This window comes from Mustelus asterias, unplaced genomic scaffold (genome assembly GCF_964213995.1).
Source record: "Mustelus asterias unplaced genomic scaffold, sMusAst1.hap1.1 HAP1_SCAFFOLD_145, whole genome shotgun sequence".
Lineage (NCBI taxonomy): Eukaryota > Metazoa > Chordata > Chondrichthyes > Carcharhiniformes > Triakidae > Mustelus > Mustelus asterias.
The window spans coordinates 28,915-47,200 of NW_027590170.1; the positions used below are offsets into that span (position 1 = coordinate 28,915).

The 18,286-nt window shown below is 44.3% G+C and overlaps 2 protein-coding genes across 2 annotated transcripts in view; one reads left to right on the forward strand and one right to left on the reverse strand.

Annotated features, from left to right (window-relative positions):
* The first annotated feature begins 7,721 nt into the window (after positions 1 to 7,721).
* Positions 7,722 to 18,286, forward strand: part of LOC144484934 (uncharacterized) — a 72,507-nt gene continuing 61,942 nt past the window's right edge. The window contains exon 1 of the mRNA XM_078203294.1: positions 7,722 to 8,242. Within this exon, the coding sequence (XP_078059420.1) occupies positions 7,815 to 8,242 (428 nt within the window). The 5' untranslated portion in view covers positions 7,722 to 7,814. The remainder of the gene's footprint in view (positions 8,243 to 18,286) is intronic.
* LOC144484931 (uncharacterized) lies at positions 13,950 to 16,329 on the reverse strand. The gene is made up of 2 exons (XM_078203291.1): positions 16,230 to 16,329; positions 13,950 to 15,441 (listed from the first exon to the last, which is right to left on the reverse strand). Exons 1-2 carry the CDS (start codon positions 16,244 to 16,246, stop codon positions 14,676 to 14,678), a joined length of 783 nt encoding a protein of 260 aa, XP_078059417.1. The 5' UTR covers positions 16,247 to 16,329; the 3' UTR covers positions 13,950 to 14,675.

Sequence of the window (18,286 nt, forward strand, 5' to 3'; positions counted from 1 at the left end):
ATGGGAAAGGACAGGGAGGTGGTAGGCCACCCTATCAGAATCAGAGAGGACAGGGACAGGTTAATCATCAGACTCCGAGACAGGGACCACTGCCTGGCCCTTCAGGTGTGTGTTGGGGGTGCGGGGAGGCAGGGCACATAAAAAGGAATTGCCCGCGGAATTTCCCCAGACAGGGAGAAAACCAGCAGCAGACAGGCCAACAACTGATCCAAGGGTCGCCAAACGGCATCCCGATGTTTCAAGGGCCGGTAAACCATCAGAATTCCTCATAGGGAGGCCCAGAGAACCCCGAAATGGTAGGACAGTACGTACAGATAACAGAAACTGCAGAGCAGGAACCTATAGTTAACGTTAGAGTAGGAGGGATCGAGGTCCCCATGATGATAGACACCGGTGCCACATGTACGTGCATGCAAACGAAATATGCGGATCACTTACCATTGTCAAACCAGTTTGTAAAAACTGTGGGGTTCTCGGGGAAAGTAACATTAGCTCGAATGACGACGCCGGTGCCTGTTACCATTGGAAATAAGACAACCCATGCACCTATTTTAGTATGTGATAAAACTCCTTTAAATCTATTGGGAAGGGATGCAATCCTAGGTTTAGGACTGAAATTAGAATGCACTGAACAAGGAATTGATTTGATGGGAATGTATCCACTTGAAATACCAGGAAAGGAAGGGGTTAATGTATATTGGTTGGGAGATATAGAGGAACAAGTTAAAAAACAGATATGGGAAGTTTGGGGAAAGCTTATAAACACTTGGGTTCCACAAGCCAAATGGCCAAGAACAGAATTACACAGTACAATGATATTTGATGAAGGGCAGGAACCTGAGATACAGGAGAAATGGGAAAGGGAGGCGGGACGAGAACAGGAAATAAAGTCAGGAAGTATTTTAATCGGACTAGAGGGAGTAGCCCTCACAATTGTTAGGAATGAATGGGTTAACAAATGGTTCTCTGTATCTGGGGCGGAGCCACATGTCACATTGAAAGTGAATCCGGGATACAGATCAAAAGACCTAGGACCAATGGTGTTGAGAGCACAAGATTTAGAATTTGTCCAGACAGACAACGTAGATATTTGGACGTCCAGCAATGGACAAATGACGAAAATAATTTTGGATGTTAAAATGCTTGGGAAACCGAAGCAGATAACAATAGGAGTGCAAATTGAGAAACAGGAACTGGAGCGGAGAAAGAGGCTAGAGCAGGATTTGAACTCCCTCCCGCAGGAGTTGTGGTCCAGACAGGACACGGATGTAGGGAGGGTCAAAAACGCTAATCCAGTTGAAGTCAGATTAAAGATAGGACGTCAGGGGCCGTATAGGCCGCAATACCCAATCAAGACAGAAGCAATTGAAGGAATTAGAGGGACAATTAAGAGATTGATAGAAGCAGGGGTATTAAAAGAAACCCGGAGCAGGTGTAATACACCGCTACTACCAGTGAAAAAGGCGGACGGAGAAAAATGGAGATTGGTGCATGACCTAAGGGCAATTAATGAGGTAGTGGAAGATATGCCAGCAGAGGTTCCAAACCCTTATACCTTGATGACAAATATACCACCTGAAAGTAGATGGTTTACTGTAATAGACCTATGTTCGGCATTTTTTAGTGTGCCACTAGCTCAAGAAAGTCAGTATCTCTTTGCATTTACGTACGAGGGGAAACAATACACATACATAGGATGCCCCAAGGATTTAAACATTCCCCACATGTATTCAATCAAGTGTTGAGAGCAGATTTAGAAGGAATACAGTTGGAAGGAACACTAATACAATATGTGGATGATTTATTATTATGCACAGAAACACAAGAACAGTGCAGGAAGGATAGTTTAAAACTATTGGAAAGACTAGCAGAAGGGGGTCATAAAGTATCAAGGAAAAAGCTGCAGCTGTGCCAGAAAAAGGTAGAATACTTGGGAAGAGAAATATCAGCAGGACAGAAGGAGATAGCTTCACAGCAAATAGAAGCAGTACTGCAAGTTCCGAAACCACGGACGGTGGGACAAATGATGACATTTTTGGGAATGACAGGATTCAGTTCAGAATGGGTGGAAAGCTATGCCGAAAAAACGCAGGCACTACGAAAGATAATGAAGGAGGCAGGGTGTGACGAATTAAAAGCCAAACTAAAATGGGATAAAGATGCTTCAGACGCATTTGAAAACGTGAAAAGAGAAATGGCACAGGCACCAGCATTGGCCTTACCGACCTATGACAAACCCTTTGACTTATTTGTGAGTAACAGAGAAGCCGGAATTGCTACAGCAATGTTAATGCAGGAAAATTGCAAGGGTAGACGAAGGCAGGCTGTAGCATATTACAGTACCAAGCTAGACGACGTAGCGATGGGATACCCTCCGTGCTATCAAGGCCTGGCAGCAGCTTGGTGGGCGTACGAAAAGGCAGCCACGGTCACAATGGGATATCCGATAAACATACATGTATACCATAAGGTAGCTGAATTGATTGAGCAAGGAAAATTTGTGCTGACACCTGCTAGGATCCATCATTATCGAATGCTAACCACATTTCCAGATATCACGATAATAAAGTGCAACAGAGTAAATCCAGCTGATTACATGCCATTACCTCATGAAGGAGAAGAACATGAATGCTTAAGAGAAGCAAAAACATTTATGAAACTGAGAAAAGATTTAAGAGCAGAGGGACTAGTGACAGAAGGGAAAAGGATACTGTATGTAGATGGCTCATGTTACAGGGATCACTTAGGAAACCACGCAGGCTATGCCATAGTTGAACAGAAAGGGGAAACACTTGAAGTCATAGAAGCAGAGAAATGTGAACAGCCCTGTTCAGCCCAACTGGCAGAACTTAAAGCATTGACCAGAGCATGTGAGCTAGCAAACGGGGAAGCATTGGAAATTTATACTGATTCGGCCTATGCCCACGGGGTCTGCCATCTGTTCGGGGCAATATGGAAGCAAAGGGGATTTATGAAAAGCGGAGGAGGACCAAGACAACACGAAGGTCAAATCAGGGCTTTAATAAGGGCCATGATGGGTCCAAGGGAATTAGCCATAATTAAGTGTCAGGCGCATAAAAAGGGAGCAGACAGCATCACACAGGGAAACACCAAAGCCGACAAGGCAGCTAAAGAAGCGTCAGGATGCATTGAGGCTACGATAGCCCCAGTAGAAATAGCAAGGCCGCACCCAGGGCCAGGTACGGGGGATATCGAACCTCATATCACATTAGAGGATGTAGCACAGTTACAGGAGGAAACCTCTGTAGCTGAAAAGGCAATGTGGAAAGATAGAGGAGCACTACAGGGACAACAGGACAGGATATGGAGAAATGGGGAGGGATTAGTCATAGCACCCACATCATTACTAACCGTACTAATTAGCAAAGCGCATGGAGTGGACCACTGTGCAAGAGGAGAAGTGGCGAGAAAGATCAAGAAGGAAGGATTCTGGTCACCATACCTGCAAAACTCGATTGACTACATACTAAGTCAGTGTGAGGTATGTGCATCAGAGAAACCTAACACCCAAGTAACTGATATACCATGGGGATCAGGAGACTGTGGAACCAGGAAACAAAGCTGGAGAAAGGAAAATTGCCGTCCATATACCACATATATACGGTATCATATGATAGGGAATCGGAACTACTCGTATGAGAAGATAAACTGTTCCGGATCCGCATGTGATAACGTTTGTAAAGGTGAGCCGCCGTTGTGTCAATACCACTGCATCCTGTTTGCTGGGGTAAAAAAGGGCATCTACAACTTGACCCACAGATGTCCAAAGTGGCCAAAAACGGCAGTGGACGCGGTCCCAAAGGAATGGAGTGTAGAGCCCAACTTACAAATCCAAGATTGCTATTGGAGGGAAAGTAGCACAGGAAGTAGTGTGGGAAATTACACAGGAGAGTGTGAAAGGATTTGGAATATAACCAATGTTCTTAATCTGATCATCTCAGGAGGGGGATGGGCACCCCCTCCTTATGTGTTAGACTATCAAGAAAATCAACTGGCCGATCTCTGGTGGCTTTGTGGCCCGGAGAAAGGGCTATTGGCAAAATTACCACAGAATTGGAAGGGACTATGTGCACGAGTTATGCTTGCCCAGAGCATTGTGATACTACCGGTGGAAAGAGAAATTAAATCACAAAAAGTTAAGAGGGCATATACCCCTGACCCTACGATAAAATTGGACGCAATCGGACAGCCCCGCGGCATCCCAAATGAGTTCAAAGCTAGGAACGAAATAGCTGCAGGGTTTGAATCCCTCTTTGTTTGGATCACACCCAGCAAGAATACTGAGTGGATCAATTACATCTATTATAATCAGCAGAGGTTTATTAATTATACGAATGATGCCCTGGAGGCCTTAGGAGAGCAGTTGGATGCGACCAGCAAAATGGCGTGGCAAAATCGACAGGCGTTAGATTGGCTCCTGGCAGAGAAAGGAGGGGTGTGTGTTATGTTTGGGGATCAGTGCTGCACATTTATCCCTAATAACACTAATCCAGAAGGGTCATTTACACAAGCCATGAATAAGTTAAAAAATCTTAAGAAAGAAGTGAAAGAAAATGCTGGGTTTGGGCATGAGGTATGGAGTTGGCTGGACAGAATATTAGGGAGATGGGGGGCGTGGTTTGCCAAAGCTGGAGCTGTAGCAATCGCAACAATAATCATTCTGGGATTGATATTTTGTTGTTTTTTACCCGCCCTGAGATCCTTCCTTACCAGAATGACAGCGCGGCAGATGGTGACGCGGGTGCTAAGCAGCTCACGCTCGAGAGAAAAAACAGAGGAATGGGAAAATCTTGAGCCGCCCCCGCTGAGTGGATTCACAATGACCTTGGTCGAAGTTGAAACTCGTCACTCTGTAAAATAACTACAATAGTGGAAGATCACCTTGTGGAAACAACAGCACCTTGCTGAAGTCCGCACGAAACCAGGAGAACTTAGTCTGTACACAAGAATCAGTCTTTTTCCCTTCCCTAGACAAGAGTGGGAAGGTTTTTGGCTGATGACTGTCAGGGGCAGGCAATCTGGAGGAGCAACCCAAAAATCAGAACCGGGATAGACAAATTATGATAAAGTTAGAATAGGGACACTGATCCCTGACCAAAATATTCGGCTCCTCCACATCGCCTGGGAAAAGTGATTAAAATAAAATACAAATGGGATTGAGCAAGGGGATTATTTGAGCTTGATAATTGGGATGAGGCTAGGGAAGCCTCAAAGGGGGGATTGTAAGGGAAATTGTATTAGATATTGTATGAGCTAGGTATGAAATTCAGATTCACAGGTTTTAGTAAAATGATATAGCAGATTTAGGTGAGTAGTGAGATGGGTATATAACCTAAAGTAACCTCGTGTGACCCGACCTAATATAATCAAGTGTAGTCGATATGATCAAAGTGGAGGAACTAGAGGAACTAGAGAAGTAATATAGCAATCACTAATTAAGGAAAGCAAACAATAGCCACCTGGGAAAACAAGGAAAACTGCTCGGTGGTTCAACTTAATAGTGGACCATAAATCAGCAGATAGAATGTCTTTTCTTCTAAACACATTAGTGGACCATAAATCAGCAGAGAGGATGTCTTTTCTTCTAAACACATTAGTGGACCATAAATCAGCAAGAGGGGATGTCTTTTCTTCTAAACACATTCGGCCTTAGCCTGCAAAACCACGATTATTGTACAAACAGAAAAGTTCAGATAAGAGCAAGAGTTATAACCACCATGGTTTAAGAAACGAAGAGATATAACAGGGAACGACCAATTGCAAAGAAAACAGATAAAGGGTCAACTAAAAATAATGGTGGCCAAAGAAAGGTTGGGCTGTAGGGTAAGATAACAACCAAGGACAGGCTGTAAAAGGGAGATAAGGATCTTGAGATATGAGGCTGAAATGTACATAAAAGATTGTAAGCCCAAGGGCTCTTTGGATTGATCCGGAGATCCCGACTTTATCGCTTGTGCTGAGAAATAAAGTCTATTGCTTGGAAGATCGCTGCTCAGACTCTCTGTTTTAAACCGATGTGAACGAATTGTCGTCCTGGGGAACCACGACAGCAGCTGAAGATGCAGCCTCCAAAGGTCAAACAGTTTAAAATAAGGAATGGTCAGGGAAAGAAGAGTACAGAGATCTCCAAAGATCCAACTCCACAGATGTGCAGGTTAGGTGGATTGGCCATGCTAAATTGCCCCTTAGTGTCAGGGGGATTAGCAGGGTAAATATGTGGGGTTATGGGGATAAGGTCTGGGTGGAATTGTTGTCAGTGCAGGATCAATGGGCCAAATGGCCTCCTTCCACATTTAGGAATTCGATGATTCTATCTCTGAGTTTTGAGAGTCTCGAGGAGATTACAGAGATAGGTAGGAGCCATGGAAGAATTTTAAAATAAGCTTGAGAATTTAAAAAGAAATAGTTTGTTTATTGATCTGGAACCTTTGTAGGTCATGATTTTTGATTTGATTTATTATTGTCACATGTATTAACATACAGTGAAAAATATTGTTTCTTGCGCACTATACAAAGCTATACAAATAGAGAAGGAAACGAGAGAGTGCAGAATGTCGTGTTACAGTCATAGCTAGAGTGGAGAGAAAGATCAACTTAATGCGAGGTAGGTCCATTCAAAAGTCTGACAGCAGCAGTGAAGAAGCTGTTCTTGAGTTGGTTGGTACGTGACCTCAGACTTTTGTATCTTTTTCCCAAAGGAAGAAGGTGGAAGAGAGAATGTCTGGGTTGCGTGGGATCCTTAATTATGCTGGTTGCTCTGCCGAGGCAGCGAGAAGTGTAGACAGAGTCAATGGATGGGAGGCTGGGTTGCGTGATGGATTGGGCTACATTCACAACCTTTTGTAGTTCCTTTTGTAGTGCGCACAGGGGTGATGGGTGAACAAGACTTGATGTGAGTAAGCACATGGGCAGCAGAGGTTTGGATGAGCTCAAGTTTACAGAGAGGTTGAATGTGGGAGGCCGGCTGGCATTTGGATAATTACATCCAGAGGTAACAAAGGAAAGAATGATTGTTTCAGTAGCAGGTAAGCTGAGACTGGGGTGGAGTCAATGACGTCAGTGACGTGGAAATAGATGCTCTGGGTGATGTTGATATGTGGTTGGAAGCTCATCTCAGTAACACAAAATACTCCCTGGCTGTGAACAGTCTGGTTGAGCCTCAGGCTGTTACCAGTGGGAGGGATGGAGTCCATGTCCAGGGGATGGAGTTTGTAGAAGAGACTGAAGGCAATGGCTTTGTACTTCCTAATATGCAAGTGGATTGTCAGACAAGTCAGTGCAGTGTGTGTGTTGGAGAACTTGCAGGTGATAGTGTTCACATAATCCCGCTGCCCTGGTCCTTTGAGGTGAGGAGGTTCAGTGTTTAATGATTCGGTCAAAGTTCTGGCTGAGTGGTTTATGTATAAAATCCCTCTTCTTCGCCTCCTGCCTCTCCACTTCTCTCTTCCTCCCTCTCTCCCTCCTTCTCCTCCCTCAGAGGCCAAAGTCTTGTCCAGACCAGGTGGCAGGTTCCCTTCCCTGTAGGACATTAGTGAATCAGTTGGGTTTTTACAACAATCCAGCAGTTTTCATGGTCACTTTCTTCTCGTGCCGGCCCCAGATTCATTCAGCTCAATTTCACAACGTGCCTTTGTGTTTGGGGGTTCTCTCTCACTTCCTTTTTTCTGTTTTAAATCAATTTTGCAGAGTAACAGAAGGGAAGGTTTGCAGTCGTGGAACAGGAAACGAAACATCACATCAAAATCTGAGAGTCAATTATTTTATCGTACCCTGAATATCATTGGATTTTGATCATGGAAGGAAAACGCCCTGTTCACAGTGGGGAGAAACTATACACATGTTCTGTGTATGGACAAGACTTCAACCAACCATCTGCTCTGTCAGAAGATAAATGTCACTACACTGAGGAGAAGCCGTGGAAATGTGGGGACTGTGGGAAGGGATTCGATTACCCATCCCAGTTGGAAATTCATCATCGCAGTCACACCGGGGAGAAACCATTCACCTGCTCGGACTGCGGGAAGGGATTTACTAAATCTTCCACCCTGCTGACACACCAGCGCACTCACACTGGGGAGAGACCATTCACCTGCTCCGATTGTGGGAAAGGATTCACTCAGTCATCCAACCTGCTGACCCACCAGCGAGTTCACACCGGCGAGAGACCATTCATCTGCTCAGTGTGTGGGAAGGGATTCACTTTTTCAGCCAACCTGATGACGCACCAACAAGTTCACACTGACCTGAGACCTTTTAAATGCCCAGACTGTGGGAAATCTTTTAAAACTTCCCAGGAACTTATGTACCATCAACGTCTTCACACTGAGGAGAGGCCGTTCAGGTGCTCACACTGTGGGACTGGGTTCAGACGTTTGTCACATCTCACTGTACACCAGCGCACTCACAGTGGAGAGAAACCATTCACCTGTTCAGAGTGTGGGGAGGGATTCACTCAGTCATCCACTCTGCAGAGACACCAGCGAGTTCACACTGGGGAGAGGCTGTTCATCTGCTCCAAGTGTGGAGAGGGATTCACTAAGTTTCCCAACCTACTGATGCACCAACAAGTTCACAAGTAACTAAAGAGATTGGATCTTTCTGTTAATCGCATCCAGGCCTGAACCATGTTCATTGGGGTCTGTTGCTGCTGATGTTCATAAACTCCTATCCAGTTATAATAGATAGTATTCTGGATTCAAAATACAATTAAATTAGATTCATGTTAATCAAACACTGGCCAGTTTTAAAAAAATATCTCTAACACAATTCAGATTCTTCTGAAGGGCTCTCCCTCTCCCTCTCCCCTGTCTCCTGCATCCTCACCTCCAACAACTGAGAAGAGCTCAGGAGGTTCTTTGACACAAACATTGAGACAATCTGATCAGCTGCTTCCTCCCTTCCACTGGACCACCAGGGTAAACTGTTTTTGTCCAAGTTCTGAACTCATATCTTATCTCCCTTTGATCCTAATCTCACTAACCTGCAGGACAACCAACTTCCCCATGTCAATAGCTCTCTCTCTCTCTCTCTCCCCCTCTAGCTCACCCACTGTCTCTCCTTCATTATCTATTGTTGTCTTTCCCCCTGTTTATCTCAGAGTATTGCCATCTGTGTTTCTCTCCCCATCTCTCGCTCAGTCTTTATCTCTATATCTGCCTCTGTGTTCTCCCCACCTCTCTACCTTACGTACAGATTTGAAAAATACAACCCTACTCTCTCTCTTCTGGCACTGTCTCTCTTAAATCCACCGTCATCAAATCTTTTGACTGCACAATCTTTGCAAATTATTGCCCCATCTATAATCTCTCTTTCCTCTACATACCCCCTGAACTCAGTGTCCCCGAAGGATCTATCCTTGGCCCCTCCTATTTCTCAACTACAAGCTGCCACTGGGTGACATGATCCAAAAGCACCGTGTTAGTTTTCACATGTACACTGACAACACCCAGCTCTACCTCACACCCATCCCTCTCCATTCCTTTACTGTTACTAAATTATCAAACTGCTCATCCCACATCCAGTACTGAATGAACAGAAATTTCCTGTAGTTAAAATTAAAACCATTGTCTTCAGTCACCACGACAAATTCCGTTCCCTAACTACTCAGTGTGTGTGGTCATAGAATCAGAGAGTCTATGGCACGGAGACAGGCCCTTCAGTCCAAACTGGTCCATGCCGACCAAATTGCCCATTTAAGCCAACCCCATTTGCCTGCATTTGGCCCACATCCCTCTAAACCTTTCCTATCCATGTATCTGTCCAAATGCCTTTTAAATGTTGTCAATGTCGCTGCCTCAACCACTTCCTCCGGCAGCTCATTCCACATACGTACCACCCTCTGTGTAAAAAAGCTGCTCCTCAGGTTCCCATTAATTTTTTCCCTCTTAACTTAAACCTGTGCCCCCTAGTTCTTGATTCCCCAACCCTGGGAAAAAGACTGAGTGCATTCACCATATCCATGCCTTTCATGATCTTATACATCTCTATAAGATCACCCCTCAGTCTCCTACGCTCCAAAGAAAAATGTCCTAGCCCGATCAGTCTCCCCCTTTAACTCAGTCCCTTGAGTCCTGGCAACATCCTTATAAATCTATTCTGCACTCTCGCCAGTTTATTAACATCTTCCCTATAGCAAGGCGACCAAAACTGAACACAATACTCCAGCTGTGGCCTCACCAACATCCTACACAACTACAACATAACTTCCCAACTTCTATACTGACTGATGAAGGCCATCATGACAAAAGCCTTCTTCACTGCATGATCTATTGGTGACTCCACTTTTAGAGAACCGTGCCCCACCTGAACTCCAAAGTCCTTCTGTTCCACGATACTCCCTAAGGTCCTACCATTCATTGTGAAAGTCCTACCTTGATTTGACTTTCCAAAATGCACCTCTGACTTATTTGTATTGAACTCCTTTTGCCATTTCTCGGCCCACTTCCCCAAGATCCTGCTGCAATTGTTGATAACCTTCCTCACTGTCTACAATACCACTTATTTTAGTGTCATCTGCAAACTTACTGATCATGCCTTGTACATTCTCATCCAGATCGTTGAGAGAGATAACAAACAGCAATGGGCCCAGCACTGACTCCTGAGGCACACCACTCGTCACAGACCTCCAGTCTGACAAGCATCCTTCCAACATTACCCTCTGCTTCCTACCATCAAGCCAATTGTGTATCCAATTTGCCAGCTCTCTGTGGATCCCATGTGATCTAAATTTCCAGAGCAGCCTACCATGTGGAACTTTATCAAAGGCCTCATTGAAGTCAATATGGACTACGTCAACCTGCCTGCCCTCATCAACCGTCCTGGTCACTTCATCAAATAACTCTAACAAATTTATAAGGCATGATCTCCCATGCACAAAGCCGTGCTGACTACTCCTAATCAAACCCTATCTTTCCAATGCCTGCATATCTTATCCCTCAGAATCCTCTTATCCGTAACTTATCCATCACAGGCGTTAGACTTATCGTTCTATAATTCTCAGGTTTTCCTTTGCAGCCCTTCTTAAATAAGGGCACAACATTTGCTACCCTCCAGTCTTCTGGGAACCTCACCTGTGCCTAAGGATGATGCAAATATCTCAACCAGGACTCCCGCAATTTCTTCTCGAGCCTCACTCAATGTTCTTGGATATGCCTGGTCAGGGCCAGGAGATTTCACAGTAACTTCATTGCGCTGTTAATGTAAGTCTTACTGTGACTAATAAATAAAACGTTAAACTTTACGGCCAGGAGATTTATCCATGTTCATACATTTTAATACATCAATTACCTCCTTGACTGTAATGCGGACTGTCCCATATATCGCCACAACGTTTTTGAGTTTCCCAAGTCTTCATGTCTTTCTCCACAGTAAGACAGGAGAAATTTTCATTGAGAACCTCGCCCATCTCTTGCGGTTCCACATGTATGTGTCCACTTTGGTCTTTGAGGGGTCCTATTCTCTCTCTAGTTATTCTTTTTCCTTTAATATACTTAAGAATCCCTTTGGATTCACCTTAATCCTCTCAGGCAAAGCTACCTCATGTCCTCTTTTTGCTCTCCTAATTTCCTTCTTGAGTATACTCCTGTGTCCCCTGTGCACGTCCAGGGAATCTCTTGATTCCAGCTGCTTGTACCTGAGCCATGCCTCCTTCTTTGACTATATTATTATGTAATATATATTATCTATTTATAATATATATTATCCATATATATTATATCATTATATACTATTCATATTATTTTGCTGCGCATTTACAGAAATAGTTTATTATCACTGAAATATGAATTGTAGTTTATGGCAGTGCGTGAATCATCTAATTTATAACTTGACATTAACGCTCATGCTAATGTAATAAAATGCAACCTTTAGCATTGTGTGGAATGACAGCATTTCATGGTGCAGTAAAATACCTTTTCGTGAACTGATATCATAGTATCAGAAAATGGGCAGTGCAATCATTATATGACATTAGTTGAGACAGAAAATATATTGTGTGATAACAGTAATGTAGAGTGCGCTCTCTGGAAATAGGTAAGAGCTACAGTTTGTTGGATTGTCCCAACTGTTATTTTTATTGCTTTCATTCATTTACAGGATGTGGGCGTTGCTGACCAGGCCAACATGTATTGTACACTTCTAAATACCTTTGAGAAGGTGGCAGTGAGCTGCCAATTGAACTGCTGCAGTCCCTGTGGTATAGGTACACCCACTGTGCTGTTAGGGAGGGAGTTCCAGGAGTTTGAGCCAGTATCAGTGAAGGAACAGTGATATATTAATGTGGTCTTAGGAATTAATTATGGAAACTTTGAAAGGGATAAATGGAGATTCAAGATTTTTAAGCTAATCTGTCTTGTGTCTTGAGTTAGCAAGTTTGACAAATTTTGGATAATTATATTTTGAATATTCCTGACAAGGTCAACATTTATTACTCATCTCGAGATTTCACTTGCAAAGGTTGACTTGTCCTTCTTCCTTCAGGTATTCCAATACGGATGTGAGGGATGCTTGACATGAACTTTAAAAACAAATTCGATACAGAATGGCGAAGTAGATTCTGACCCGAAGTTTGATCAAAGAGTTAGGTTGTACGAGGAGAACCAGTGGACGTGGATTATTTAGACATGTTTTCAACAAGGTCTCATGAAACAGACTACTATGTAAAGTTAAAGTATATGGGATTGGAGGTAATGTCTTGAGATGGATAGAAAGCTGGTTAGCAGATAGGAAACAAAGAGTTGGCATAAATGGGTCTTTTTCTGATTGGCAGTCAGTGAGTAGTGGAGTTCTGCAGGGATTTGCACGAGGATCCCAACTGTTCACATTATATATTAATGATTTGGAAGACGGAACAAAAGGTACTATCTCAGAATTTGAAGATGATACAAAGTTGGGTGGGAGGGTGAGCTGTGAGGAGGGTGAGCTGTGAGGAGGCTGCAGAGATGCATCAGCGTGATTTGGACAGGCTGAATGTGTGGGCATATGCATAATGTAGAGTATAATATGGATAAATGTGAAGTTATCCACTTTGGAAGCAATAATAGTAAGACAGATTATTACTTGAATGGGTGTAAATTGAGAGAGGTCGATAACAAGCAAGACCTTGGTGTCCTTGCGCATCAGTCGCTGAAAGTAAGCGTGCAGGTACAGCAGGCAGTAAAGAAGGGAATGGTATGTTGGGTTTCATAGCGAGACGATTTGAGTATAGGGATAGGGATGTTTTGCTGCAGTTGTATAGGGCGTTGGTGAGGCCACATCTGAGTATTGTATGCAGTTTTGATGTCCTTATCTGAAAAAGGATGTCCTTCCTATAGAGGGAGTACAGTGAAGGTTTACAAGGCTGATTCCTGGGATGGCAGGGTCTACCATGTGAGGAGAGATTAAGTTGGTTAGGATTATATTCATTGGGTTCAGAAGAGTGAGTGGGGATCTAATAGAAACTTATAAAATTCCCACAGGGTTAAGACAGGGTAGATTCAGAAAGAATGTTCCCAATGGTGGGAGAGTCCAGAACTAGGGGTCATAGTTTGAAGATAATGGGGTAAACCTTTTAGAACTGAGATGAGGAGAAATCTCTTCAGCCAGAGAGTGGTGAGTGTGCGGAATTCACTACCACCAAATGTAGTTGAGGCAAAAACTTGTCTGATTTCAAGAAGAATTTAGATATAGCTCGAGGGACTAACGGGATCATGGGATATGGCGGGGGAGGGGGGGTTGAATCAGGATATTGAACTCGATAATCAGCCATGATCAAAATGAATGGTGGAGCAGGCTCGAAGGGCCGAATGGCCTACTCCTGCTTCTAGTTTCTATGTTTCTATATCATCTGATTCGAAGTTAATCCAGACCTGTGAATTGAAAAGTCCCAATGGGAAATATTGCAGATTGAGTTTGCAGGTCCGCAACCCACAGTAAAAAGAGGGGACCAGAATAACCTTGTAGTGGTAGATATATTTACCTGGTGGATTGAAACTCTTTATGCATAAAAATTATGCATAAATTACAGCTAAAATCTTGTGGGAACAGTTCTTTACAAGATGGGGATTTCTGAAAAGGATGGAGAGTAATAATAATGGTTCTCATTTCACAGCAGAAATAATGTAACAGCTCCGTTGTCTTGTGGGTGTGTTAAACACTCAGATGGGAATCAAATCTGGGTCCCTGGCGCTGTGAAGCAGCAGTGCTAACCACTGTGCTACCGTGCCTCCCAAAACATTAAATCTGTTTCTCTCGCCAGAGATGCTGTCAGACCCGCTGTGTTTTTACAGCACTTCCTGTTTGTATTTATGAGTTCAGGAGTCAGGCCAGAAGGAAATTTAAAGACAGTTTGGCCCGGTGGGCGAATGGAAGAGAGGGAAGGAGCAGAGGCAGCTGATCAGATTGTCTCAATCTTGGTGACAAAGAAGCTCCATGAGCTCCTCACACTTGTTGGAGGTGAGGATGGAGGAGACGGGAGAGGGGGAAGCCCTTCAAATGGAACTAACATGTTTGAGGTATTAAAAGCATTCATCACACTGTGTTGAACATAAAGCTTGTGTATTTAAGTTCCACCCAAAATATAAACCTTCCAACTGGGCTAGGATTTATCAGCAGAAACAGACACCAATGAAAATAGTCAGGACCTTGACGTGATTAAGAGCAAAATCCGGTCCTTGCAGTCACTCGTGAACACGCTGGTGTTTCAGCAGGTGAGGTGACTGAGTGAATCCCTTCCCACACACGGAGCAGGTGAATGGCCTGTCCCCAGTGTGAATTTGCTGGTGCTTTACCAGGTTGGATGATTGACTGAATCTCTTACCACACTCAGAGCAGGTGAACGGCCTCTCTCCGGTGTGACCTCGCTGGTGTTTTAGGAGGTTGAATGATTGAGTGAATCTCTTCCCACACTCGAAGCAGATAAATGGCCTCTCCCTGTTATGAATTCTCTGGTGTTTCAGCAGGTCGGATGAATCAGTGAATCCCTTCCCACAATCAGAGCAGGTGAACGTCCTCTCTCCAATGTGAACTCGCTGGTGTTTCAGCAGGATAGAAGAGGTAGGGAATCCCTTCCCACACTCAGAGCATCTGAATGGTCTCTCTCTAGTGTGAACTCTCTGGTGTGTCAGCAGGATTGATGAGGTAGCAAATCCCTTCCCACACTCATGACAGTTGAATGGCCTCTCCCCAGTGTGAACCCACCGGTGTTTCAGCAGATGGGATGAACAAATGAATCCCATCCCACACTTGGAGCAGGTGAACGGTCTCTCCCCAGTGTGAACTCGTCGGTGTGTCAACAAGATGGATGAGGTAGTGAATCCCTTCCCACACTCAGAGCAGGTGAATGGTCTCTCTCCAGTGTGATTGTGTCGATGAGTTTTCAGTTCAGATGGAAATCTGAATCTCTTCCCACAGTCTCCACATTTCCATTGTTTCTCCTTGTTGTGACTGCATTTAGAACATAGAACATAGAACATAGAACATTACAGCGCAGAACAGGCCCTTCGGCCCACGATGTTGCACCGACCAGTTAAAAAAAAAAACTGTGACCCTCCAACCTAAACCAATTTCTTTTCGTCCATGAACCTATCTACGGATCTCTTAAACGCCCCCAAACTGGGCGCATTTACTACTGATGCTGGCAGGGCATTCCAATCCCTCACCACCCTCTGGGTAAAGAACCTACCCCTGACATCGGTTCTATAACTACCCCCCCTCAATTTAAAGCCATGCCCCCTCGTGCTGGATTTCTCCATCAGAGGAAAAAGGCTATCACTATCCACCCTATCTAAACCTCTAATCATCTTATATGTTTCAATAAGATCCCCTCTTAGCCGCCGCCTTTCCAGCGAAAACAATCCCAAATCCCTCAGCCTCTCCTCATAGGATCTCCCCTCCATACCAGGCAACATCCTGGTAAACCTCCTCTGCACCCTCTCCAAAGCCTCCACATCCTTCCTGTAATGTGGGGACCAGAACTGCACACAGTACTCCAAGTGCGGCCGCACCAGAGTTGTGTACAGTTGCAACATAACGCTACGACTCCTAAATTCAATCCCCCTACCAATAAACGCCAAGACACCATATGCCTTCTTAACAACCTTATCTACTTGATTCCCAACTTTCAGGGATCTATGCACACATACACCTAGATCCCTCTGCTCCTCCACACTATTCAAAGTCCTCCCGTTAGCCCTATACTCAACACATCTGTTATTCCTACCAAAGTGAATTACCTCACACTTCTCCGCATTAAACTTATGTTTCAACAGGCCAGATGATCGGCTGAATGTTCGTCCACACACAGAACACGTGTACGGTTTCTCTCCACTGTTAACCGTGCTTTCCCCTTCCATGTTTGAAACCCAATGATATTCAGATTACACTAATTTAGGCGATAGCGTCAGATCCTGATGCGACGTTTGGTTTGAGTTTTCTCCCTTCCACTCCTGCACTTCTAATATCCTGTAAAAAAAAAAGTCCAAAGTTAAAAATTGAAGCAAATATTTCTCTTGGTTTGAGTTTACTGTGTGTAAATCCTCCCCTTCTCACCCTCTGGAAAAGGAGACTCCAAAATCCATCAATGTCAGTCCAGGATAGAAATTCACATTTTCTCACAGGGACAGTGATAACCGTGCCTGTGTCCTGCCCCCGAGAAAGATGACAGCCATTAACCCAAGTCTATCAGTGTTTCTCCTTCACTATTTCATGTGATGTGGGTTTTATTGCCAAGACCAGAATTTATTTCCTGCCCCTGAGGAGGGCAGTTCGAGACTGAATCGCACGTTGACAAGTCTATGGAAAGACAGCAGATTCCCATGAATAAACAGGATGGGTTTTTTAAATTGTTCACAGCTGTAATGGTTACTCAAGTGAAATTATATTCCAGATTTTCCAGCGTTTTGTGAATTCTATTTAAACCCCCCCCAGCTCCATGATGGGACTTGAACCCCTGTCCCCAGAACATTAGGCTGTGTCACTGATATTACCACCACCTCCCCGATTGTAGAGGTGCTGCAATTACCCCCCGGGTCGGTGCAAACTCGGGCCCGGGGGGGTTCCTTATTCTGGGTTTGAGGCCTCCTCCACTGGCTGTTTCTGAAGCCTCTGCACTCACTTCCCTGCCTCCCTGCAGCTCCAGCACCCACACTGCGCATGGGCCAGTCCGAATCCGCACAGCGCATGCTCCACTCAGAATCAGGTACTGCGCCTGCGCAAGCGGCTGCTCTTGTGACAATACGGCACATTCTCTCTCGCTGCGAATGCTGGGTAAGAGGACCGCCATAGGAAGGAGATAATGTTCAACACAAAATTGTGCTTTGTCATCCAATTACGATCAGAACTACAGGGTTAATATATAAAATTATTAAATAAATTGATACATCTACCAATGTGCATGGTGGGATTGTTACTGGACGAGTATTCCAGAGACCCAGGGTCCTTTTAGAGTCTACCCCACTCTGTTGTAGGTTGCAGCACGACATAGTTGGGTTGGTCACATGGGCAGAACAGTGATAGACTTCGAAATATATCACCATTCCTTCACAGTCACTGGGTCAAAATCCTGGAATTCCCTCCCGAACCGCATTGTAGGTAAACCCACAGCACATATACTGCAGCGATTCAAGAAGGTAGCTCACCACCACCTTCTCAAGGGCAACTAGGGATGGCCAGTGAGCGACGCCCATGTCCCACAAATTAATAAAAAAAATATGGTATTTAATCTTGATAAGTGCGAAGTAATGCACTTTGGAATAAGTAACAAGACAAAGAAATAATGAATGAATGGAAGGACACGAGGTAAAATCAGAGGAGCAGATGGGGATCTTGGGGTACTTATTCACTTAAGGTAACAGAGCAGCTGAATAGAATAGATAAGAAGGCATATGAGACACTTGCTTTTATCAGTCGTGGCATACAGTATAAGAACAAAGAGATAATGTTGGAGCTGTACAGAATGTTGGTTAGTCCACAGCTGGAGGATTGTGTGCAGTTCTTGTCACCTCACTATAGGAAGGATGTGATTGCACTGGAGGGGGTACAGAGGAGATTCACCAGGATGTTGCCTGGGATGGAACATTTGAGCTATAAGGAGACTGGATAGGTTTAGAGTGTTTAGAGCAGAAAAGGCTGAGGGGGACATGACTGTGGTGAATAAGATTATGAAGGACAAGGACCGGGTGAGTAGAACCCTTGGTTGAGAGGTCAATCATGAGGGGACATAGTTTTAGGGTACCTGGCAAGAGATTCAGAGGGAAGTTGAGAAAAAAAAAATCAGAGGGTGGTGGGAATC